We start from the raw sequence: 26,646 nt of genomic DNA, 5'->3' as shown, positions 1-26,646 counted from the left end.
AAACTAATGGATGCTTTAACAGCAAAGCCCCAGAGGGGGCGGGATGTGCAGACAGTTGGGCCTGTCGACTTTGTCTAGAATGAGATGATGTCGGGAAATGTCTCTTACTTGTGAAATCTTGTAAACAATCTTGTAAAAAACAAAACCTAAAAAACTAATCAAAACTCCACCGAACTACTGGGAGCTCTAACATCAAAGACCAAAAACAAAGAATTGAATCTTCTTCCAAATGAAATGTTTTCTCAATTTTTTTGAGGCTTCTTTTGAGGATGCACTTAATGCCCAACTAAATCTTACATTTATTTCCACAAAATTACACAATAGTCAAATCTAATTAACTATGTGGCTTTATTTTTCATTCCTAAAATATTACAATTTAGAAAAACATACAGATCTCTTCTCCTTTCATGCTTTCATAACAATTTTTGCTAACACTGCGTTCTCTCGTCATAAACATATTCAAGGTCTCAGAGGTCAAGCTGCAGTGGGAAAGCTCTGTTAAACTAGTCACAGTAAAGGGAGTTAGAGACAGGTCTACGATTGTACAGTTATTTTCCAAAGAGCCGATGACAGAGGCTATAATACAGGAGAGCGAGTTGCTGTAAACCTCCGAAACCACCTCTTTTCTTTACGAATCAGGTTAAGGCCCGTCACACATTATTAATCACACAAATGAAACATCCCACAGAAAACAAAAAACAAAAATAAAACCAAAACAAAAGACATCAGCAAGTCTGTGTTTCAACCAAGCATTTATACAATTCTACTTTTTGTGCAAGTGTGGCCTTGAGTTTTGGAACTGAATGATTTTTTTTTTTTAAATAAGACAAAGAATAGGGTTTATACATTATTATGGGCCATGACATCAAAAAGACAAAGTAAAAAAACAAATGAAACATAAATGCAGTTAATTGCTGAACTATTTTGCAGCTGGTTAAGAACACTGACTATCAAATACCTATGTTCAAAGTGAATAGAAAACAAAAAACAACAAAATTACAAAAACTCTTCCCGGCTCCAATACAAGATAACACTTTTAACAAGAGGAACTATGTTAATTTTTAGGCAATATCAATAATGCAGTTTTTTCCCAACAAATTTCCATATGTATTAATACCAATAACTATAAAAGTGTATTATTATCATTATTAATATTATTATATATTTATTTTTAACAAGGCTTGACCTTCCTGTGAGATATTTATTATCTCTTCAATTTTAATATTAGTCAGATTGGTGTACAGCACCAGTCTGCAATGGTATTAGACTCATTTTAAAAAAGTCTATATTTTGTTCAATTATTTTAATTTAATCAAGCTAATGCAAATATTGCCAACATTTGATTTTTTTTATTTTTTGTTATTTTTACCTTGGGTAAGATTGGCCAATGAATGTAGCTATAAAACATTTTTTGCTTACTCAGTTTTACATTAAAAAGATTGATATTTTAATTTCCTGTGGTTTATTTTCTCTCTATGTCGTACTTTGGAATCAAATAATGTTGCTCTTGTACCGTCACTCTATCCAGCCTTTCGCCTGACCCTCGACATACCTTTTTAAGGTATGCAGTGTTTGATTTCGTTGCATCAATTGTGCCTTACAGGTACCAGCAATTTCATAAGGATAACATACCTAACAGTAGTTTTTAACTACAGCATATGAGGGTTCGGGGGATAACAATACATCCAGTTTCACAGGACATAGTGAAAAAAGTGCAGAAGAACCATTTTGTTTCCTCTTGAATGTTAACATAAGTGTAGGTTCCAGTAGGTTAGCAGTTTGCCTTGAACTGCTGATAGCCAGTTAGCCACATTTTCCAAACCACGCCATGTTGAACAATGGGGCAGTTTTTACAACACAAACGCTCACTGACAAAGAGGAATGATGATTATGCTGTTGTAAGGAATTAAGCTTTTTTTTTGAACAACTGATTCTAAAACAATGAGGAAAAACACAAAAAATAACAAACTGTAAAAGGTGTACAATATTAGCCATTGAATCCCTCCAATTAGTTATATTGCTGCTACACTGGTTCCAGTTCCAAACTGATATATATTTGATCCTTTATTTGACTTTTCAAGAATTCCCAGTATATTTTTGTCATCATTTTTTTCAGTTGTGTTTTTGAAGCTTGTTGTTACATGTTACTCAGTCAGTGACTTGTGTACGATGCCGGTGATGGACTCCTGTCCCTTTCCTTCCAGAAAAGTGCGATGGTCTCCCTCAATGATATGGACTGTTATCTTACCATCACATACCTGAAAGGAAACACAGCAGTCAGTCAGAGACCTACTTTCACAAGAGGACAGCACTATCACAGTATTTGTTAGTATTTTATGCTTAGTCGAGACGACAACACTGACAGCAGTGCATCCCTAGTTCATTTAACAGTAACAGCATCAAGCACATTGTGCAGTACCTCGTTGAGCTTGTAGTCATCTCCCAGATTTTGCTCATAGTTGCTGCTTAATTTAGCACGAAGTAGCAGCACATCGCCCTGGTATTTTGTCGTCGGCGCATAGCCATCAGCGGCCTTCAGCTTGTAGTAAAAGGTGCTGGCTGCAAAGTGCAGCGAGTCTCGGTTGATGGACGAGTCGGTGGACATGATGAGGTCCACGGCACTGTTGACACGGGCTGTCAGGTCTGAGAGAGGGAGAAGAGTCTCCAAGAGCTGCGGGACAAGAAACACAGTCATGATGGAAGAGGAGAGAACACAACGAAATGCACTCGTCCTACCATGCAGACAACTGCATTTACCTTTCAAAGATCTCAGTAAAACTACTCAAATGATCAGATTAAGATTAAAAAAGGAAAAACACTTTCTTTGGTGCATATGAATCTCTGCTCTTGGACCTCTGTATGTGGATTTACTCAGTAAAGAAATGCTTTTGCTGCAATTTCGAGTTGGACCTGGCAGCTGCCACCAAATTCCAAGCCACCGCAGCTGAAAGCGGTATTGGTCAGGGGTGTGAAGTACCTTGTTGTACTCGGTGCCAGTAAACTGTTGGATAAAGGCGCAGAGGGCCTCTGTCTCCGCCTCAGACTCTTTGCCTGGAGTCAGTTTAGCCCTGTAAGACTGGGAAAAAAAAGGCATCCAGCGAGTTAAGGCGGAAAGTTCCAAGTGACAGAGAGTTAGTTTGTGTGTGCGTCGGCTCTCGTCACTAACCTGTGTGTATGCGGATACAAATGAGTGTGAGCCATCAAGCAGAACCAGCTGCTCCACTGCCTGATTATGACTCTGGAGCTGAGAGCACATTTCAAATGCCACACAGGCGCCAAAGGAGTAGCCGGCAATGCGGTAGGGGCCATCTGGCTGCAGCTCTCTGATGCACTTCACATAGTAGGATGCCAAGGACTGAATGCTGTCCAGAGGAGCAGCTGGGGGGGAAAGAGGTGGTTGAAGCACATGATCAGGATACAAATGGCCCTGATGAGAGATGTTTCTACTGGCCAGTCTCAGCTGAGGACTTGGAAAGGCAATCATTTACCAATTTTTTTTTTTTTTTAACATTTATTATTGAACTTGGAGTTATTACCCCAAAGTTGCAGGTTAAAAAAAAATAGTATTTTGCTGAGATTTTCTTGCCTTGCAAGGTCAATCTTTAGTTATTTCCAGTTAAGATCGCTGGGTTGACAAGTTCAGCCACCAAATCTGTGATGTCATGTCCGTCAACACAATAGCAATGGCACCACCCGTTGGTTTAACAGCTAAACGGCCGTATTTTGAAATACCTTTTGCCATCAGTGTTAAAAAATTTGTAATCTTTTTAGGGTGGAAGAGCTTTTTAAAATTGTGATAACTAGGTTTTGTGTTTCACTTTAAGTGTGACAACATTACATGGGCTTCAAATGCTCTACTCCTATTTGAATCGTTTCCCACAGACACATAACAACAGAATCGGCATGGTCTGCTTTCTTTGCTTCAAGAGGGGCCACTTCATACCTTTTGTGCACTGCAGGCCGTAGCACGGCATGTTGAGGCTGGAAGCCACCGTCTTGAGGGACGTCACAGAGCCCTCGATTGGATGAACCAGGAACAGGGGCCTCTTCTGGCTCTGAACACTGTTGAGTGGTACCACTGTGGGGCCGTCGGGGCTGACCAACATTTGGGTTGGATCAGAATTGGCCAAAGGATAAACAGCGTCTCTCTTTGTTGTTGCGCTGTTCAACTCTGGAAGGTTGGACACACATACACACCACGTTCATCGAGTGTTTCAATCCACACTTCCTGCAGCACTTTTTTTATTGCCCAACTACTTCATGTGTATTAACAATACCATTGGGTCCCTTTGAGTTGTTGTTGGTGACCTCCTGCAGTTTGTTAATGGTGAGCTGGCGAATGTCCCGCATGCTCATGACAACGTCATAGTCGCGCTCCAGAATCTGGCGGATTTCCACACCCATCAAGGAGTCCAAGCCCAAGTCAGCCAGCGACGCATCGAAATTCAGGCTGTTGATGTCCCGCACACCTGAGAGCCAAGGACACAGTGAAGGAGTTGAGCACATATCGCTAGAACACACGGACAAAATCTAAGAGCCGGCTTGCTAAAAGTGATGAACTGTTCCAGTTTTGCTGGCTGGGACGGTTTTTTGGTTTTTTTTCCCCTGACTTGGCCCTCACCCAGGATGTGAGCCACAGCATCCACCAGGTTCTTCTGGCTCCCCGAGTCGCTCTTGACCACCGTCTTCTCTGCCAGCACGAAGCTCGACATGACTGGCTGCTGCTGGCACAGGAAGAGGTCCAAGACGTTGAGACAGGACAGGATGCGCTGCGGCAGGGTCCCACCGACCACCGTGTCGTTGTCACCCATGGTCTCCAGGACCACGCCCACGTCCCCGATGGCCCCCCACTGGACCGCCAGTCCAGGAAGACCATCGTAGCGCCGCTTCTCACAAACGCGCTCCATGGCGGAGTTGGCATAAGCGTAGTTGCTTTGGCCGGCGTTGCCACGGCCACAGCTGACCGACGAGAAGGCCACAAAGTGACGGAGGTCTGGACACAAGTCTCTCGTCGCCCTAGGTGGCGAGCAGAAGCAAGATGACGCCTCGAAAAAGAGTCTAAATAAAGTTCTTATACTTCAACAGAAGTGTGAGCGTTTTTTTCTTACTTGTCCAAATGAATAATGCCATCATTTTTTGGCCTGTTGACTTCAAGGAAGAGCTGAGGAGTCATATTTTCAAACATTCCGTCTTTCAACACCTGAAAATGACAAAGACAACAAGCAAAAAGTAAATTAAGGAGCAATTCATAACCTCAATGACTGGTTTAAGACTAAAAACTAAACTTTTTCTGTGTCTATGTACATTTGTACCTCCGTATAAATCCTACCTCCAATTACACTCTCTGGAAGTGTTGCAATGTAGGGACTTTAACTATAAAAAACACAATGACAACGTCCAGACAGTTACCATGGCTAGATGGAAGACTCCGCCCACTGGGCCGAGGGCACAGGCCTCTTTGATGAGTTGCTTTGCTCCCTCCAGTGTGCTCACGTCAGTCTTGGACACCAGCACCTCCACATCCCGACTCTGCCACTCACGCACTCGCTTCAGCTGGTAACCTGGCAAGTTGAAAAGTCATGGGTGTCACAATAATTGATGGTATTTATAAGTGGACTTTGTAAAGGGAGGCTAGTTATAGAAAATGTGAATTATTTGTCATTTTTGCAGCATGGTGTCTCTCTCTCTTTCTCTGCCTGCAGTGCTGTGACAAAAGGAGGAGGGGTTGTGTGTCTTTTTCCTCTTGTTTCTGCAGTCAGTGGGACCTTCAGCGAGGTAAATAGCCTAATGAGCCTCACAACAGGAACAGTACGTTCCTCAGAAGACACTTTGGATTGGGCCATGGTTTCTAATCTCGCTGCTTTTTAATTCATCTCAATGATGAGCAATTTCGGAAGTATTCGGTCACTTTGCTTTTACCGTTTCTAATGCCTGATCTTGAGGTCAACACCAGCTTGCGGGCGCCTCTCTCGGTCAGCCACTGAGCGAGCTCCAAACCAAAGCCGCCCAGTCCTCCGGTGATGATGTAGGAGTGAGTGGCACTGCAGGAGGTGCGGCAGATCGCTGGGAAAGAGGCGGGGGCAGCAGACATTGCTCCGCCCTGCTCCTCGGGACACACCTGTGAAAAAGTCACGGTTTGGTTATTTTTCTTCCTAATAAATCATGGCAAACAGAAAAAAAACCTTCAATTCAAATAGCTCATTTGAAGCCTATACACTCATCAACACGTGTACTATTCATGCAGTGGTGGACAATCCAAAATCCTGATGCTTTTAAGAGGCACTTAGCCAAGCACGCATACACCAGTACTGATAGATTTGCATAAAAACTTCAGGTCCGTGTAAAGACAATTTGACTCAGTAAATAAGCCACTGAAGGGCGACACCTGTTAAAAGTTAAAGCAACACTGGTAACATTGGAAATTTCCCCACTGTGGGACAAATAAAGGATCATCTTATCTTATTTACAACATTATTTGCCTTGCAATGGCACTGACCTGCAGAAGGACCTTGCCAATGTGCTTGCCCTGGGCCATGTATCTGAATGCTTCTTCCACTTGGTCCCTTTTAAACACAGTGGTCTTCAGAGGCTTCACTACACCTTCCTCAATGCCTTTCTTCAGCAGTCGGTAGACGTCGGACCATTCCTGGTTGCCCTCCTCAAAGAGAGCATCCAAGAGGATTCCATGGAATGAAACATTTTTCAGGAACACAGCCATGCCTATGGAGACATCATAACAGCAAAGCTCTATTAAAGGAAGGTGCAAACCCTTGAGATCAATTAAGTCCATCTATCTATCTGTCCATCTACAGTATCTATCTAAACTTCAGGATAGCAACTAATAAACTGTACCAAACATGTTTTGTGGCATATCTCTTATATTTTTTTTAATTACTGGAAATAATAATATATATTTACTTTCTTTTACTACTGCTTGTTCAAGTAGTCCTGACATTTAGAAAACCTTTGACAAAATACCTTAATTTGCAATAATGGCGACCGTTTAAGTCGCTCATAAGCCAAACGATTTCAAAGCTATGCATGTAGAAAACAATGTTCCTTACACAGGGTGTAGAATCAAACCATAACTGGCTTAAATAGCACTTTACAATTTTAGGGGCAGAGAGTGGCTGTGATTCTAGAACTTCTCTTAACATTCTGCATAAAGTTCCCGCCTGAAGGTTTGGGTATGTCAGATTCCTCCACTTGAAACAGTCAGGTGTTGTAAATATTCTGTACTCTGTGGGTTTGTGTGGCCCTCGGAGCACATCAATACTCATCATTCATTATTTTTATTAATACTATTTTTATTATTACACAATAGTTTAATCACAAAGACTGTCAAATTATTGAGAACAGGGTTTCTCACTGACCAAGTGGAGAGTTGTTGGAAAGGTCGTATTTGCCGATTTCCAAGAATCGCCCATGTCTGGCAAGGCAGCGAATACTGGCCTGCAGCTTCTCCTCAGCCAGAGAGTTGAGGACCACATCCACACCTGAAACAAATGCATTTTACACTGTGAAATATGAAAAAATACAGCAATTCTGTGATAGTTTCAGGTTTAAAAATGTTAATTAAAGCTTGTGGAAAAACAAATTACAGTAATGTAAATTTTACCATTATCTTCATAGTTTTAGAGTAAAGTTTACTAGATGTTTAAAAAGTAACAATTACATTACTAATATAAAACACATTTGCACGGACAAGGTGTCTGACCTTTGCCCTGTGTTTGGAGTAAGATATGCTGTTCAAAGGAGGTGTCTCTCGAGTTGGCAAAGGACTCAGCTAACAGCTGGGGGAAAACCTTCATCAAGTAGTTCCTCTTTTCAGCCGAACCTTTACATGTCAGACAGAGCAGGTACCATTATATAAAGCTTATCTTGGTGCACCGTTACTGTTAGAAGCTGTAATAAAGATAAAAAAAAAAACACAAACATTATGCTGTAAAAACAACTGTGTGATAAGTACTAACCAACTGTGGTGAAGACTTTGCATCTCATGTTCAGTGCTATGGCGATGGCAGCCTGGCCGACCCCTCCTGACCCAGAGTGTATGAGAACGGTGTCTCCAGGCTGCAGCCTGCCTCGAACCACCAGAGAGTAGTACGCCGTGGCATAGACCACTGGGACTGAGGCGGCCTGTTCCAGCGTCCTAAACAGAGACATAACAGCTTTTAATAATCACGCTCACCTCCTCCACCCCTCACATCACCTTGGAGATTTGACACTCACCAGTTAGCAGGGACGTCCCAGACGAATCGCTTGTCAGCGTCTACACTTGTGGCTAAGCCTTTAGCGGCTACAAGTCCCATCACCCGTTTACCTTCCTGGTCCCGACCAGAGAACTCCATCCCCAGCAAACACTGCTGCAGAGCTACGTCACCTGGTGAGAGATAAACAGCAGAGTCAAGCTACAATTGTAATATTTTTGGTGAATACACACCACACAATCCAACTTTGAACGTAATTCAAAGATTTGCACCAGCAGTGCAAAGAAAGCGCTGCATCACTTCCTGTGTAGGGTTTGTTCCTGTGCATGCAGTGTGTGTCACAAGTAACAAAAATGGCTCAAATGATATTCCTCTGTGGTAATAACCCTAAATACTAATGACATATATCCCTTAAACAACTTTCTACGATAACGTAGTTATTCAAGTTCTAAGCGGCAAATCATTTCACCGTCCTAACAAACACTTTTACAGTTTCCCATACCTGGAATTGCATCTGGTGGCAGTTTACCAGTGGCCAGCATTATATCTCTGAAGTTAAGTGAACTGTAGTAGATGCGACAGCGTAGAACTTTTGAGTTCTTGGGCACATTCTTTCCAAGTGGCGATGAAATCCAGCGGAGAGAAGACAGGTCACCTCGGGTCAACACATTGACGTAAGCATGTTCTGTCGTCTCCTCATTTAGGTCTGAAGCCAAAAAACACATGTCAATGTAAGTAGAAGTATAAGAATGATCAACAAACTGAAAGGAATTCAAGTGAGAAGTCTTTCTAGTTGAAAGCCATGCAACACAGGACCACTGGGAGGCAGACACCTCTTCATCATCTTAATCCCATTTTAATCCTTTCCCCAACTTTAAATGATTTATTTTTCTTTCCAGACCGAGTGGCCTTTTTGGATTAATCATTCAAAAACCCTTACAGACATTACACGCATGTTATGTCTCAGAGTTCTGAGAGGGCAGACAGAACACCAGGCTGCAGGTTTTACACAACAATCTGAGGTATCAGGGAAGCTTCAGTGCTCTTTGTGTTGTCACATAGGGCACTGATGCAAGGGTGGACTTGCACCACTGCATGATTTAGAAACTTTTCCATACAGAGTTCTTACAATTTCTGAGACACTCACACTGTCCCAACAACAAACAGATAATAGAACATAATAGTACACATATTGTATAATACATATAATAATAGAATACAATAGAACACAGAAAAAAAAATCATGCTATTGTGTAATAATAAGAAATATGTTACCCGCAGTAACAAGTTGATGCCTGAAGGCGCCCCAGTGTCCGTCTCTGTACACATTCATAACCAGATCCTTCTCCAGCACCGACTGCATGACCTCCTGGCCAGGCTGAAGCTTCGGTGTTATTGCAGACTCATTTAGATTCGATACAAATGCACAACTGGTTGAGGGGGAAAAAAACAGAAAAATACAATCAGCCTCGTGTTCAAATCTGTAGCAGCACAGAGGAGCAATGTTGTAGTTTTTGCACATACAACAAATACATTTTTGACATATTTTACGTGTCCTCGTGTTTCTTATTATATTTTGCTGAATCCAATGTTCTGGTTTCGTAGAAGTGCAATAAATCGTACCGTATTCGGTTGCCACCTGGTTCCTGCCGTAGACAGTTGACCATTCCTACAATGCCACAGTGAGGCTGAGAGGCAGTCAACCACAGTGGGCTGTCTGTGGACTCCATCAGCTTCACCTGAAGCACAGATCAACATAAAAAAGCACAGGTGTGACTGTCAAGTCTTTCAAGCCTGTTAATTCCGACAGAGACGTTATGATAAATTACACTGGTGTCTACACCAGTCTACAACGTCACAATGATGTAAAACTCACCTTCAGAGTCTCCACCCACTTGTAGTCCGCGGCGTCCACCGGCAGGAAAGTGGGCTGTTTAACCTCAGATGTACGCCGACACAGAAACAGAGCTGAACCATAGAAAGACTTCCTGACGACCACTGGGCTGAGGAAAACCTTGGAGAACACCGTCTCCCATTCGTCCTAGAAAGGAGGAGACAATGCATGCAAAACATCACGTGACAAATACCAGTGCCATAGTAGACCTGCACACTTAACTACAAAGACAAAATGTCTTTCACACTACTAACGACACTGTGGATTCTGACCTGTGTGAGCAGCCCAGTCTGGCTGTTGTTGCTTGTGGTGCTGGAGAGGAAGGAAATTGTTTCTCCTAAGGTTTCCCCCTTGAGCAGGGTGTGCAAGAGAACGAAGCCCCCTTTCTTCGCACCAGACGCCAGGTTTGCCATCAATACTTCAGGGTCTGTGCTCAGCGGTCCACTGGCATGGTTACACAACACCAGATCCGCTGCTCCTTCTAGGCCTGCAGGGGTCGGGCCCGACAGGGGGTCCCACTGAGCCGAACCGACAGCCAGGTCTTCAAGGGCTGCTTGATGGACGTCCAAAAGATCCAGGTGAGTGGCGGTGGCGGTGAAATCCAGCTTCAGCGTCGGCTGAATGTTGAGGAGAGGCACCACGCGAGGAAAGAACTGGCCGTCGTTGGACAAAGCCTAGCGGTGATCAAAGGTGTGGACTACATCACGTACTGAGAAATGTAAGTGACTCTGAGTCAGGCGTAATTTGTCTCCAACTCGCAGCCTTACCTCCAAGACTTTGATTTTCCCGTGCAGCACGTTTTCAATGGTGGTATCCAGACAGTGTCTCAGAGCTGCACTTTCCAGCAGGCCCTGAAGTAGGTTGTCCTGCAGCAGACACTCCCTCTCCTTCTCCACCACCTGCTGCAGCTTTGACTGCAAGTTGCCGTTCACCTCCAGGTCACAGAGCAGGGTCAGCAGCCGCACCAGGCCGGGTTCGGCCAGCTCAGGGGTGTGAAGAGGGCTCTCTGATTCCCCTTCCAGCCCCGGGATGGACAGCGTAACGCCGTGGGGGGCTAACTTTTGTTTAAGTTTGCAGATTAAACCTAAATAGAAAAAGATAAATTATTTTCCATGAGAGGCAGCTGTTATCTAAACATGCTTAGAACAAAACAGATTAAAACAAAAAAAGGCATTCAGATACTAAAACCAGTGCATTGGATATAATGCTGTTGAAATATCAATGCTAACACAGCAAGAACAACAGAGGCCATTTTTGATGTACCTTTGCAAAGCTTCCATTTTTCAGCAAGCTTCCCATTGGCTGTGAGGCACTTTGTCTCCACATGGGGAACAAACACAAACTCCTCGAGAACTGGAGGACTCTGCTGCTGCAGTCGGCGTGGGGCCACGGTGGCGTGCAGGCCACAGATCTGGACTCCACCAGCAACAATGTTATCAAGGCAGCGGTTAACATGGACATCGATGGCTGCAGGGATCAGAGAGACATGATGTACATTAAGTACTATTCTAACCAAGTCTGACGGAATACTGACAGTAAAACAAATAATCAAACAAACCTTGTTTATCATCAGTGTACTTGCAAACTTTCCCCGCGTGCATAAGTGGATCAACACTAACGGAGCGGATCCTAGTTGGCAAACGCAGGCTACGGCCTGACAACCCAACCACAACCATCTGCAGCATGGTGTCCAAAAACGTAATCCAGTTTCCTGTCCATTGCAGTTTGCCTTGGTCTCCTTAAAACAAGAAGAACACATTTTCAATGAGAAAATCCATTTTGTGAAAACCAAGACTAGCGCACAGAAAGAAAAGTGCTGCAAGTTGCAGTTGTTATTAAAAAAAATACTGGTAGTAATGGTAGTAATATCATATTTCAGTCATAACTCTGTTACCTAAATTGTTGGTTTCTAAGATGCCTTGGAAAGTCTTCCCGTAGTCGTAGCCCCGCAGGCGGAGCTCTTTGTAGATATCCAGCGTTGTTAGCTTCATCTTGGTGTCGCTGACGTCGCCAGCAGCTTGTTCGCTTAATTTGGTTTGGGATGAATCCATAACTGCATCCTCCAGAATGCTGACCTTACCTAAAAATGGAGGACATGGGAGTGTGTTATGCTTCACGGATGTGAAGGAAACGATGCAGGTATGAGCTGCAGTGGCAGCGGAGAGACGCATACAGCAGATGCTTACAAGTAACAAGCAGAACACCAAGTGGATTAGAACATGCACTAAAAGAACATGCACTGCATTAGACTGTTTGCCAAACTCAAACAAATGTTGGTTCTGGCATAACTCATTCATGTATTCATTGTCTGGAGAGAATGAAAATCAGGTGACTCATCAAGTCGGTCAAGTTCTTACCACTGACAGTCAGGTTTCCATTCTCTGAAACCTCAAACTTGTTGGTTGCTGGCATGAGACGGACCTCCAACTGCACAGAGCCTGACAGGTGAAACAAACAGAGGAAGACAGAAGAAGGGCATGCGCATTATGAACAATATAAGGAGGTCAAGCAGGAATCATTTCCTCAAATCCTTGTGTCAATTATGTTCCGCCCTCTCACCCCTCCACTGTTTTTGCACTGCTCTCACCTTTTTTGGGCAAGATGGTGGCCCTGTGAATGGTGACATCTTCAAAAGTCACTGGTGTGGTTTCCATGACAACACCCAGATTCCTCGCCAAAGTGCGCCACGCTATTACCAAGTAGCCCGTTGCAGGGTAGAGGACTCGGCCATCGATGCAGTGTCCAATCAGATAATGGTCTGCAGACTCTGGGCCAATGTCTATTGTTGATTAGAAAAAAACCCATGAAGGCCATCAATTGACCTGATCCAAAAAGTTCATTTTTCCTTATATGTTGCGAAGAACAGCGTTTTTCCGTGTCAGTTCCTCACCGATGTTGTAGACGGTGGCGGAACTGGATCCTCCAGAGCTGGAAGGAAAATCCTCGACTTTGGGAACATCCCAGTTCTGGGAATGGTCCCACTCTACCAAGGGTGAAATCAAAGGGGTACCAACTGGCACAGGGTATTTGACTGGTGGACAAAGTCTGTTACAATCCATGGTGATTCTGAAAAGATAAATAAAAAATAAAAAAATGAAACTGTGAACAAACAAAAGTGACACGACCACCACACTTGTGTTGTGTGTCTGTGTCTGTGTCAAGCTACTCAAAAGCACCTCAGCGCTTAATAACCTACAAAGTAAGGCAAAACTCACCCATTCATGTACATTTTCCCAATGTTTGAAAGGAAGAATTCAAGGTTGTTAGAGTGACCTCTCTTCATCAAAGGAAGGATGGCGCATGTGTGCTTCAAGCTGCGCTTGAGGATGGCCTGCAAAGACAACAGGTATTCAAAATATAGCATTTTAAGCATTTATTTCTATCATTTGAATGACATTGATTATTTAAGTAACTGTTATCATGCATGATCAAATGTGTATTGCAAGAACAAATAAAAGACAAAAGACCAAAAGATTCAAAAAAGAAGTTAAACACTCCATTTCAAATAATAATTTGATAATTAGACAGACGGACTATGTAGGAGAGAAAATTCTCTCTTCATTTTGGGATTTTTGAAACACATAAGTAAACAAAAGCTATGTATACCTGCAGGAGAGCATGAGGAGCAATCTCCACCACCACAGCATTTTCTGGCACCATGCAGAGGCCCTCGTGGAACAACACAGGGCTCACCAGGTTGTTCACATGGTAGTCTGCAGAACTGTACATGGCCAGTGGAGATTCCCACTCAGGCTGAGGGATGCTGGTGCTTATCCAGCGAGACGAACGCAGCCGTGGCTCCTTAATTACCTAAAAAGTACATTTCATTCCATTTAGCAATCTTGAAGTACAGGGAAAACCAATAAACTATTATTCGGGGTATTAAAAATGGGCAGGAAAAAAGCTTTTGTCACACAAAGCAATAGGACTGTGTTTGCTGGCGCTAAAAGAGCTTCAGCTACAGCTAAACTACGACAGGACGCCATACCTCTTTGAGAGCCGTCAGCAGTGTCGGAGCAATGGAGGCCATGTAGTAGGAGTGGAAGGCGACACCAGCACTGCGAACTTCCTTCGCGAAAATTCCCTCTTCTTTCAGCTCAGACACAAATTTCGCGATTGCCTCCTAATTAACACACACAACAAACACATGTAAATACTACAACAAAAAGAGAAGTTTCCTTAGTAAAATCTAACCATTATGTATAATAAAAAAAGACACATTAAACCAAATTAAAAAAAAAAAGAAAATCATTGTAAATTCATATACAATGTGTTTCCTAAATAAATTTTTATCTTATGTTGGAGAATTTGTAAACCCCCAAAACTAAGATTATCACCTGTCAGCAGATTTAACAAAAAAAAAAATCAGGATAATTGTTTTCAGATTATGTTAACTCTGTCTTTGTCACAAGTGCTCTGAAAGGTTTGACAGAATGTTTGACCTGAGGACCAGAGATGGTGACAGTGTCTTCAGCATTGTGGCAGGCTGGCACCACACCCTGGGGACACCTTTCCAGACACTCTGCCCACGTCAATCCTGGACACACAAAACATTTGCTCAAAATGTGTGAACATATATCTTAACTGAAAAAAATGACATAACTACAAAATTTTACCACACTATTACTACATTTCTGTTTCTGGTTTGTGTAGTTGAAATGTTATATTCATTTTATTAAATTAAATTACATGTAAATAAAGGTTCGGAATGAAACAAAACAATCACAGATTTTTTTTAAATTATTTTTAGGCAGTTTTATCAGCACTGGGAAACTCTCCTTTAGGGTTTCAGAAACACATTAAGCACAGGAAAATAATCACTTGAAGTCAAATTACACAACAGTGCCACAACAAATTGCTAAAAGTGCACCACAATGTGAAAGACATGCAAGGTTGGGAAAAAAATATTTCAGTAAGTAACGTTTATGATATTTAAGCAAAATAATAGATCTTAAATTTTGAACAAAAAACTCTCACTTACCAACAGCAGCCATGCCTCCTGGAGGAAGACTGGCCTCTTTAATACAGCGCCCTCTCCAGTAAGCAGCAAGAACAGCCTCCTTTAGGCTGAGGGAGCCATCAGCATAGCCACACGCAAGCTCCCCCACTGAGTGTCCGATGATGCCATCAGGTTTCAGACCGAGCTTGGCAAGCATGTCGATCTGCGCGATCTGAAACAAAACCCGGGGCCAACTGTTTTACTTTGATGATTTGAACTTAGACTCCGGGTCACGGGGTAAACAAATCATGTTCGGGGTAAACAAATCATGTTCAAATTAAATAAACTTCTAATTAAAATGCAATGCAATTGATGTAGGTGCCCTTCCTGTGGTTGAGTATTCTTAAATTCAATGCACACCTGTATGGCAGCAAGGCCAACAAAGGAGTTGACGGTGTCCTCAAAAGTCGAGTCATCTGCTTCCATGAGCATGCGAGACACAACCAGGCCAGTGTCCTTCAGAGCTTCATCTGAGCGCAGGATGGACTCTCTGAAGTCTGGAATCTGCATCAAACTGCAGCCCATTCCAGCCCACTGCGTTCCCATACCTATGACACAAGTCATAGACCAAAACACCTTAACCTCACAAGACCCATTTCATCTTAAAGAATAACAACTAAAGTAAAAAAAAAAAAAAAAGGTGCCTGTGGATTTGGTGTTATTTTCTGTTGCTTTTCAAGATAATTGTTCCAGGATTTCTACATGTCCTTATTCTATTGCTTAAACTAAGAACATCATGTGAAATAGAGATCATTGTAAATTCTAATTGGTAAAACTATGTTTTTTGTTCAGTAAATTTGACTGTTAAATACTGTATGAATTGTTTGTCATTAACAGAGAACATCCCTACCAAAATGAAAGACATTTCACCAGCATAAATAAATAGCAACTAGATAACTCTCAATCTATAAGTCTATAATCTTTAATTTATTGACTTTTTTGATGTCTCACCTGAACAGATGTACCAGAGCGGCCTGGCACTGGATGGCACCTGCTGCACCTCTTTGCTCTGACTCTGAGAGCCAATCAGAGTGTACCCTCTGTAAGGCATGCTGGCTGGAGGGATTGCAGACACATCATTCAACAAACACAGGAAACTTTCATCGTTGGCATGTTCCTGGCCCTTTTCAAGCAGCGCGTTCACAGCGGCCTCTGTGCGGCCACAGGCCTGGAGCACCCTGGGAGTAGGAGCGGGAGTGGCAGGGGGGGCATCCGCTTCTTTCGTGGCCGGGCGAAGGATCACGTGAACATTTGATCCTCCGAATCCGAAGGAGTTGATGCCCACGATGCCACCTTTAATGGGAATTGGTCGATCAACAACTTGAACGCGGCCGTCGGTGAGGGCTGGAATGTCAGGGTTGGGATCATTGAAGTGAAGGTTGGGTGCCCAAACTCCTCTTTCCAAAGAAAGCAGGACCTGCAAGGCAAAAATGAGATAATCCACCAATCAAAAGACAACATTAACAAATAATTTAGAAATAGTAATCCAAGGTAGTTAATCCTGAAAACATATCTGTTTAAATGTTTCATATTAAATTAATGCAACTCCCACCTTGAATGCTGACTGACAAACTTCTGCATGACAAGAGTTTGTCATTATTTTGTGAGTTTAATATGTAGATTGAATAATGTTGGTGGAAACAAGTATTTCGTTTACAGCGTTTACAGAGGGCAAAAAGTTTTGTTTTTTTTAGATACTAAATCCTGAAAGAGGCCACTCAACTTCATTGTATCCTTTTATTAAATTCAAATGTATCCTTGCCGAGTTGCTCCATGTTGTCACCCACACCAATAAATATGATATTGCAAACTTCAAAAACAGAGCATAAGGCGTTTTCTTTTTACCTTTGCCAGCGCAGCCAAACCAGAAGCCGGTTCAGGGTGACCCATGTTCGACTTGGTGGAGCCAATCAGTAAAGGTTCTCGCTTCGTTTGACAAAACACGCCAACAATGCCATTGACTTCCTGTGGGTCACCAACCTGCAGAGAAAGACAATATGACGTATTCAGTACCTTTTATTATAAGATTCATTATAAGATTCCATCATGTGTAGCTTTTCATAATGTGTTTATCATTGATCACTGAAACATTCATGTTTCATATGCACAGACCTTTGTCCCAGTGCCATGGGCTTCAACATATTCCACCTCTTCTGGAGATACGTTGGCCTCTTGGTAAAGAGAGCGCACCAACCTCTGCTGCATATCACCAGAAGGAAACGTTACACCTGCGCAATGAAGAAAAAGCAAGTAAAACATTGTCAGTATGCTTCACAGTATATTGAATTATACTAATTCAACTAATAATTGGTCCTGTTCATCAAATCAAATATTTTATGAAGATTTCAGAATTGGATTGTGAATCCTTTGATTTTAATTCCTTCATGTAAAATCAACAAAATCAAAAATGTTTTAAAAAAAAAAAATGTATATTTTAAAGATTTCAGTCCACTAGATTAAAATTGAGAAAAAATTTGTTAAAATTTTGAGATGAAATTTAATTAACGCACCGTAAATCAGGAAAGGGGTTGAAAAAAAAAAAAAAACAACACGATTTTCTAACTTACATTAAACTCTGGAAAGAAAAAAACAATGATGGGTTTTGAGGGCATTATAATATGCCCACACATTTATATACACATACATGCACATGTATATAAATGCTGTCCACTGGTTTCAAGGAATGCAATTTAAAAAAAAATGTTCAAGCTATTTTTACACAATTTATAGAGAAGGTAGAGATCACACATTCATTCAGTTAAGACTGTTCTGATTTGCAAATTCAACATTTCACCCCTTAAAAAGACCTTAGCAACTGTTGCAAGAGAAAATCTGCCTTTAAGGAGGCAGGAACCTCAGAGACATGCTTCGGCTGACTTGGATGTCAATCTTCTTTGGTGGGTGGGTTGAGAGAAAGTCATGAATACAAAATTGAAAGAGAGAAAAGAGAGAAATGAGAGGGTTGGGGGAAATTATGAATGAATGGGCGCAGATATGAATGCAAGAAAACGTAATGAAGTTGTAGAAAATATCGATTAAAATACCAAGAATTGGCTCAGATGAGGACTATGTAAAAACTAAATGAATCTTCTGTTAATGTGCAACAAAAAAAAAGTTTGCCATTGGTCCACTTCTAACAACTGTAATTTACTGTGAAAATACATACACTAAAGACACTGTTTCTGGTGACCTTAATGGAATGAAATCAAGACAGAGAAAATATTTAGGAACTGTAACAAAGAATTAAAACAATGTATCAATGTTGTTTTCCTCAGGCGTCTTAAAGATATGTAATTTAATTGTCTACAAACACTCTGTGCGTCTGTAATGTTGTGGCTGTTGAAAATAAGGACAGGGCTTAAAGTCAAAACGTTTGGTCATCAATTGAACAAAATGTGAGAGAATTGTGACCCTGCGAGCAAGTTGGGAACGGCAGCGAACAATGGGCATCTCTCAGAAAAAGCAAGCGGGGCTGCATGAAAGGCAGCCTTCATGCTTCTGTCCGGCATGTTTTTCCACTGAAAAGGCATCATAAAGAGCCCATTTTGTTGGAGGGCTACCTGAGATGGCATTTCATTCCTGTACTTGCTAACCTCACACGCTTTGCACTCATTAGCTGCATCAGAACTGCTGTGTCAGTCAGAAGTTCTGTATATGTAGTACTGTATATTCTGAACTGCTGCTATATGGTAAATTATGTATATATCATATGTCAATACTAAAATCTAGACCAACCATGGAAAAAAAAAACATACGACACACACAAGGGATCTTTCGCAATGGCATTCCAAATTCCTCTTAAGCTTGTGAAACAGTCACACCAGTGAAGTCTGAACTCTTGCAAGTTAAGCCCCAATCTGTGTGATTTTTAGTGAGTCATGGTGCTTTCACAACCTTAAAGAGGACCGACACGGAGGCTACTGCCAAAGCTGAGCTGTGACAGGAGGACAAACTTCCTGAACGCTTGTAAACTACTACTTTAAATACCACTGTTGTAACGTTAACTGGTTTTGGCACTTAGTTAAACATCCCTGTGCAATATGGGTCACCAGAATACTGCTTTAAGACAAATGTCACTCCTCAAACCTGCACCAAAATTATTTGTGAAGAGTCAGTTGGCGCACATCACTGACCAAGGGTGAGCCATGATGACCTTTTTTAAAACTCAAAATCGCAGCAAGCTTGCTGAAAACATTTTTGTCAAAAAGTAAAATAGTGAAAAAGCCAAAGGAGACGTACAACCTGTGGACTGACGGTACACTGTTACTGAGTTCAAGCAGTGAAGACGTTGATGATACTTTCAAAACCTTTACAAAATCTTCATTCCATTATGAACAAAATGAATGTAAGAACAACTGAATTTGTAAACATTAGCATATAGAATTTAGCCAAATGCCACAAACAGGCTGCCATGTTGTCACATTTCTCCCACTTAGAGGTTTCTGGTGATGTGGACCTTTGTACATTTACATACATTTTTCTAATGAATGAGGTGACCCAGTCTCCTCGACAAGACGAAGCAGCTCACCCTGCTCTTTGAAACCATCTGTGTTGTTTCCAGCGTTGATTACAGTGGCATACACCCTTTTGGCAAATGAACGCTTGGTGAGCAGTGCCACCACTGCGGCCTCTGAACGGCAGTATCCATTTCCTGGCAAGAGAAGCATACACATTTAAACAAAGAGCAGGGTTTTCATACATTATCTGTCTCTAAAACAACTTTATTGGTTGATGTTTTTCAAATTAAGCTTTTAATCTACGTTTAGAACTTTACCCGATGAGTCAAAGGATTTGCAGGTCCCCTCTGGACTCAGCATGCCCAGCTTCATGAACTGTACGGAAGTATTGGGTTTGAGAATCAGGTTGACTCCACCCACCAGAGCTGCGTCACAGTGGCCATGGCGAATGGCGTGGAATGCATTTTCTAAGGCCAATAAACTGGAGGAACAGGCTGTATCGATGGAAGTACTGGGGCCTGCAGAGGCAGGAAAAGACAAGCAACAAGTTCAGGGTGGGGGGGGAGAATCTAGGGACATAGAGAATATGTAGAACAAACAGAATCAGAAGGTAAACACAGAATATGTTTGCACATGTAAATGTATCACATGTATAACAGTTTTAAGAATTTCATTTTATAGTATTTGCACTAAAACTGACCCAATGGACTGATCAAAGGAGTTGACTGGGTTTGAAACTGTGCCTTTTAGTTAGACCCTTTATGGATGCAAACACTTCACTACATCCGCAGCTGACAAAAGTCCATCAGCTCGAGAACAAATGTGAGGATTTATTTTGCTTTGAGTATTTCCCAACAGATATCACAGGGGATATAAGCATATCCTGATGGCAAATCACAGTTTTTTGTTATACTGTCCAACCTGCAGATTTCAGATTTGGACATCTTAAAGACTTGAATTGGCACATGGTTATTGTCTGTGCCACGCGTCCTACCCGCAGGAATATTCTGAATAAGAACTGAAGAAACTGCTGAAGGCTGCCTTCATTACCAACACTTTAAGTGCTTTTAAAAGCCTCAACAACCAAACAATAGCAAAGACTATATACTGAAACAAAATATGCTGTCATGTGATTAACATCATTTATAATGTTCAAGAGAAAGGAAGGTTTGCAATTGCTAGTGATGGATTCCTGTTAAGAATTGTTGTTGTGTGCAAGCAGAGCTTTTGTGCCCAAGCAAACAAGTGTGGTAACAGTTTCAGAAAACAGACTTAGGAAACAAGTGCTGATGAAAAAAATCACCTGAAATCACTTGAACATTATCTTCTGATGGAGGAAATCTTACTTTTTGAGCAGACCATATTTATTTTTACATACAAACAGCGCATTACACTATTTATCATTCTGTATTGTTTTATGGAATAGGATGTAACTATAAAAGTGTGTGCATACCTGTAAAGTCGAAGAAGTAGGAGAGTCTGTTTGCCAACATCGCATGCTGGCAGCCAGTCATGCTGTAGCCAAGCAGCTCCTCAGGGTCTCTGCTAAATGCCTCAGCAGCCTCTGAACCACTCACACCAATGTAGACGCCTGTTTTACTGCCACGCATTGCAGTTGGATTCAGACCTAAAATTAAAGAAAAAGTTATGAAGGCTTTTAGTCTGTATTTGTTTAACTGGCTTTTCTTGTGTTAAGACAGCCTTTTCCCCCTTTAAACATTTAAGATTGCTTACTGCTTACTTCTTATAATTTTCTTTTTTTATAATGTTTTACCAACATTGACTTATGAAATCACACCTCCCCAAGAAGTGCTATATTTGCTTTGCTTTTGTATTCTTTTTTTATTTTATTTTATTTTTTACCTCCATCAACAATAGCCTCATAGGCAACTTCCAGAATGAGACGGAGCTGGGGATCCATGGTGTTGGCCTGCTTGGGGTGAACTCCAAAGAAGGAGGCATCAAAGTGACTGATATCCTTCAGTTTACCATTCCTCTTTGGAAGACCATAAAGACCTAGAAGAAGAAAAAAACACCAGCTTCAGGGGGAAGCTAAAACTGAGTGAGCATTTCGGTGAGAGATTTAAAACAAGTGTAAAGATGCTTGTTTTTTTTTTTAGAAATCAAGCAATTTTAGATCATTATTGATATGCAGCTACTTTCTATGAGTCCCAGATGAAAAAAACATTATTTAATTAATGGGTGTAACATAGTACCCCATGAAACTGATTATTTTTAAAGGAAGAAATCACACAATAAAAGCATCTTTTCTTCCAGGGCGGTTGCCACCACCAGGAGAATCCACATTTAGTAGCTTAAACTTAGCTAAGTATTTAAGTAAATTAAGCATGAGCAAGAGAGAGTGAAAGCGCATGCATGCAACTCAACAGACCAAAAATAAATAAAATAATAAAAATGTTATCAGTTAAACATTTTGTCCAACGTATTGGTTATTAACTGCTTACTTTTTTGCAAGGAAGTTTGTAAAACACTTTTGTGTGTGTGCTAACAGGCATGAGAAGGATTTACTTCTATGTAGGTCAACAGAATGTGATGAATAATGCGTACCTCAAGACTCAGCCTAGATAAACGGAACCCTCTGACAATTTCATACCGCACTGGCAAACAATTCAATTCATAATAAAGACATATTTGTCTGTAATAATTGTCTAAAATCCTTTTTATGCAAATATTTATGCCATATACATGTTGCACGCATGGAAGCGAGAGTCCATCATTGTATCTATCAGAATATAGAATCTCCAAATATACTACAGAAACAATGAGGCACACTAGCAGTAAAAGCAGAGTAGTATCAATTGACTGACCTTTTAACCTTTTGCTTGTATAAACCAAGAGAACAGCAAAACAATCACATTACTAAAAACATTGACTCATGTGGCTTTAATCAGTGTTTGCCATGCAGTCCTCCGTCAAGTAGAACTGCCAACTTTCATTGTCTCTACATGATATAAATCAGACACTCAAACGCTACAAAACTGAGGGAAATTAATTTGGTTATTACTGTGTAAGTAACTTCAGCCTCCCCGAATAAAGACCATTCTGAGTCTTGAGCAAATTCAGAATGGTGTACATGCACTGACAGGAACTATTTTCTCAAGATTGGTTTAATAAACAACAAATATTTGGGATGGGTTAAGTTAAGGACTGACACCTAGGAAGGGCTACTAGAGACGGGTAAGTAAATACACAGACTCCAAGTTGCTTGTCAACCGTATAAACTCGGTGAAAACGGTTGACAATACTGAAAACACTGGGCGCGACAGGAAGTCCAAAGGTTTTATTCCAGCTCCTCCTTTGTGAGTGGGACAGTTTGAAACACTTCTAAAAATGTCTTTGTCATTTGAAAGACGTCAGCAACTAACCCAACCAGCAAAGCTAAGTAACAAAAATGAGATAAGACAAAGACGAAGAGCTTGTGAGTCACTGCTGCTGAAGCTGTTGCTGTGGGAGATGGACCATATGTCTGTACAGTACAGCCATTGTGATTAGTTGATGCATTTGTTTGCAGTGCAACAATTCGGAAAAATTGACCTCAATCTCAAAAATAAAAGGGTTACTTTTTCCAACAATGTAACATTCATTATTTGGGTGAAATTACTTTGACCCACTTGAACACAGATTAATTTACATGTGCATTTTTTGCATGAGGAAAATGTCTACGGTTACGCAAAATCACACTCCTGATTTTGACAGGGATGAAAAAGAGAGTAAATGTTGGCCTGTGATTGAATTTTTCATATACTATATCACACTTTGTCAGTCTCACTCACGCAGTGTAAAATAATATCCAATAATCAGGCCAGAATATCAACATTAACTTTTCTCCTCTCTTCTGCATGGTGATGCTCATGGTAGAACACCACCACGAGAATGACCAGCAATTGGTTCAGCAATACCAATGCAAACTAGTATTAAACTGCTAGTTGTAAAATAGCGTTGGCTAAAAAATAAACATTTGCAGTTTTCCTTTGTGTAAGAAGGGAAAATAAATAGATCAAAACTGTTTATAGTTCTGTACCGGCTGAGACTAATCTGCTCATCAGCTGATTAGAACAGATTGTTGCACAACACGAAGAGTGGAGGAAAAGCTCTCAGCTGCCTCGCTGCCTCACATCAGTTTCCCAGGCAGACATGCAGACAATGAAAAGTGCATCTGCTGCTCAACAAGCACTGGGCCTCCAAGTAACAAACTGTAAAAATGTGCCCTCAAAGCCCAATCACCAAAACTGAATGAGCCATTTTGCAAAACCTTTCTATTCAGCAAGACACACTGAGAAGATATACATTAAAATATCTTACTTTGCTTCCCTTTTTTTAAAATGTGTACTAAATGTGGGTATTGCAAAACTAGACCTCAAGCTTTGGTAATAATAATCTGAAAGGTTTTCAGCACAGAGATGCTTAACACTATATGGCTCGTTAAATGACTGTAGGGGGAGTTCTAGTTCCCCCAACTGGCCCCCGAAGGACAGTTACGTGTGAAAGAGCTTTTCAAAACATCGCCCATCCCAGCACACATGTACCGACTTTCTGTGGCTGGTAACAGATGAGAACACGACCAAATATATGGCACTGGATATAACTTCACAACCGCCTCAGAAGGAATACCTTTAAGCAGCCCAAAATTGGACTTCTGACCTATGGACAATTAGCATCAAGTATTGGGACTCTCTTACCTGGTTTCCATCTTCTGTCATCCTCTGTCACCATGTCTACTCCATTTATCAGGTTTTCCCAGAATTCTTCAAGGTTATTTGATTCTGGCAAACGGCCTGAAATCCCTGCTATTACTATCTCCTCCATGCTGAATTTCTGTGGGAAAACGTAAGGGCCAATTAGTGCTTGCATGCATTAAAAATACAAAATTGTAGTGTGAGTAGGTGTTAATACAAATAAGCATCAGACAATCCCCACTTTTAAATTTACCACGGTACTACATTAAATGCTAAACTTGCACTTTTATCGTGGTTGGTTGTAGACACCATGTTTTGCTGTGTGTGTTTAGAGGTGTGTTCATGTTCAATGGACACTTAAATAATAAAAGAATCAAGTGTTTTGACTGACATAGACTATCACTAATTGGACAGATGAAAGAGGTAACATTCTCTTCATTAAAGCAGAGAGTTTTAACGCACTATGTAAATGAAAGTATTGGCTTTGGAAGGTTAAAAAAAGAAGTGGCCAAATAATCTAAAAGACAAGTAAAGGCACATAAATCAGATCCTCACATGCCAGTTACTATCTATCTATCTATCTATCTATCTATCTATCTATCTATCTATCAGCAATGTACTATTTAACTGTTAAGTTTCACTGCACGTTCAGTATAGTGTACATTGTATGTTGTCCTCCTATGAAAGGATTCCTCGTTGTTTTGTTTTTTTCCTTTAAATCTGCTCTTGAGTGCCAAGGCTGCAATCTCCCTTAGGCCTCTAATTCAACTGGCCGTGACTGGACAGAATGCTAGGCTGGCTGTCTCTCTAGCATGAGGCCTGATGTGAAACACATTCATGTGCTTGTAAAGAAGTGATGGAACATGCATACACATGCAGTTAGCGTTAAATTTGTTGCTCTTGTGCAAGAACTAATGTAGGAATTAGCTCATAAAGAATCTTAACAGGAAGAATCTATTCTGAACAGTTTGCTACATGAACAAAAAAGTAAACCAAGCATCTTCATATAAATGTTGTTTTTTGGGTTGTTTTTTTTTCCAGATAATCTGTCCTTGTTATGTGTACTTTATATTTTGCTAAATGTGTGTTCGTGTAGTGAAAATGTACTAGAAAAAAATGAAAGAGGAAATTATAGCTTGCAGACAGTAATTGTCATGTGCAGTAGATCTGCACAATAGCACGACATGTAAGTGTTAACGTACTTGTTTGGTATTATGATGGCATAATTTAAATCAAATTTCCTTGTTTTATACGTTGTGAAATACAAAATTAACTATGAGCCTGTACAGCCATGCTTTCAATCTTTCACTATAGTTCCAAAAGATTATATATATATATTTATTTTATTTTTTTTCAAATACCGGTAACCACACTACGACTAAAACTAGTTGATTTTAGCCTTTAATAACAATCAAGGGGAAAAAAATTATACATATATATATATATTTAAAAATAAATAAATAAATAAATCTCATTATCCTACGCAGATTTGGCATTTTAGAAAACACAAACAGCAAACACAATTTTCATATAGCTCTACATATGTATTTTCTTTTCTTTTAATTCGGATGTTCCACAACAGTAACAACGTCACCTACTTAATACCGCAGTCATGCTTATTAACTTACTTGTGATTCACGGACCGGCTTGGTTCCTGGAAACAACAAACTTGCTCGAATAAAAAGGCGTCCAAGTGTTTCTTGACAATATATGTTCCCACGACTTTCTCGGAGATGATGCTCCCAACGCTGCTGTTAAAGAAAAGGGTCCGCTTCCGCCGTCTCGCTTGTCTATAAGGTAACCATTGGCCTTCGTGCCTTTCGTAGTCTTCTTTCTTCTGATGAATTTAAATGTGTTTTTATGCCGAGCCACGCCACATGGGCTGACAGCTTGGGATGGTCTCACAGTCCAATGAGGGAAGAGGCAGGGCTCAGCTACCCGGCCATTGAGAGCTTCGCTGAACGCCCCGCTATGGGAGAGGAAAAAAGTGTTGCGACCGGGTTATTGGAGTTCAAAAAATTCTCCTCTACCTACCTACCTTTTCCTCCGCCCAGCACACAACGCCGGCGCTAAGACAGAAAGCCCATACGTCACAACTCCCTAAAATAAAACCAACACAGTTGTGGGTTTCCTTGCATGCCGCGAACAAACATTTGTTGATATCATTTGCTGTCTTTGAACGCGTTATGCTTTTTTCACTTCCATTGTTTCGTCCCACTATGCCGCTACACCGCTAGCTATGTCACTGTTGCAAGTACTGATGCAGTGTCTTTCACTTGATAAGCTGCGACAGAGATGTTGGTGCGTGAACCGCATGCCATCGCATGACTTGTTCTCTTATCTCTTGTTCTCTTCGAACCAATGGATATTTTAGACCTGCCGACCTCCT

General features: G+C 41.1%; 1 protein-coding gene across 1 annotated transcript; it reads right to left on the bottom strand.

Annotated features, from left to right (window-relative positions):
• Positions 1 to 331: 331 nt before the first annotated feature.
• On the bottom strand, positions 332 to 26,646 carry fasn (fatty acid synthase). The gene is made up of 42 exons (XM_076034854.1): positions 25,886 to 26,646; positions 24,261 to 24,396; positions 21,424 to 21,576; positions 21,014 to 21,187; positions 19,878 to 20,078; positions 19,632 to 19,754; positions 17,216 to 17,331; positions 16,949 to 17,083; positions 16,055 to 16,520; positions 15,464 to 15,651; positions 15,086 to 15,275; positions 14,547 to 14,641; positions 14,093 to 14,227; positions 13,711 to 13,914; positions 13,320 to 13,435; positions 12,995 to 13,170; positions 12,692 to 12,883; positions 12,462 to 12,542; positions 11,999 to 12,184; positions 11,663 to 11,842; positions 11,368 to 11,571; positions 10,872 to 11,188; positions 10,377 to 10,778; positions 10,087 to 10,251; positions 9,834 to 9,949; positions 9,486 to 9,640; positions 8,713 to 8,916; positions 8,233 to 8,383; positions 7,974 to 8,152; positions 7,718 to 7,837; positions 7,374 to 7,496; positions 6,497 to 6,720; positions 5,920 to 6,118; positions 5,410 to 5,561; positions 5,109 to 5,200; positions 4,622 to 5,016; positions 4,278 to 4,469; positions 3,944 to 4,171; positions 3,167 to 3,378; positions 2,978 to 3,076; positions 2,420 to 2,671; positions 332 to 2,258 (listed from the first exon to the last, which is right to left on the bottom strand). Exons 2-42 carry the CDS (start codon positions 24,385 to 24,387, stop codon positions 2,145 to 2,147), a joined length of 7,533 nt encoding a protein of 2,510 aa, XP_075890969.1. The 5' UTR covers positions 24,388 to 24,396; positions 25,886 to 26,646; the 3' UTR covers positions 332 to 2,144.

The sequence above is a fragment of the Nelusetta ayraudi genome, unplaced genomic scaffold (genome assembly GCF_046127955.1).
Source record: "Nelusetta ayraudi isolate G7.1 ecotype Tasmania unplaced genomic scaffold, CSIRO-AGI_Nayr_v1 ptg000042l, whole genome shotgun sequence".
NCBI classification, from domain to species: Eukaryota; Metazoa; Chordata; class Actinopteri; order Tetraodontiformes; family Monacanthidae; genus Nelusetta; species Nelusetta ayraudi.
The sequence above is the reverse complement of the archived record's forward strand: the minus strand, read 5'-3'. Positions and strand labels throughout refer to the sequence as shown.

What these genes read in the sequence shown, in the direction of transcription:
- fasn (XM_076034854.1), bottom strand. Translation starts at nt 24,387, where the DNA reads ATGGAGGAGATAGTAATAGCAGGGATTTCAGGCCGTTTGCCAGAATCA. An exon ending in CGGCCTGCAGTGCACAAAAG is followed by an intron (nt 3,379 to 3,943) that starts GTATGAAGTGGC and finishes TTTCCCCCCCAG; the next exon opens with CTGCTCCTCTGGACAGCATT. An exon ending in TTGTATCCGCATACACACAG is followed by an intron (nt 3,077 to 3,166) that starts GTTAGTGACGAG and finishes TTTTTTTCCCAG; the next exon opens with TCTTACAGGGCTAAACTGAC.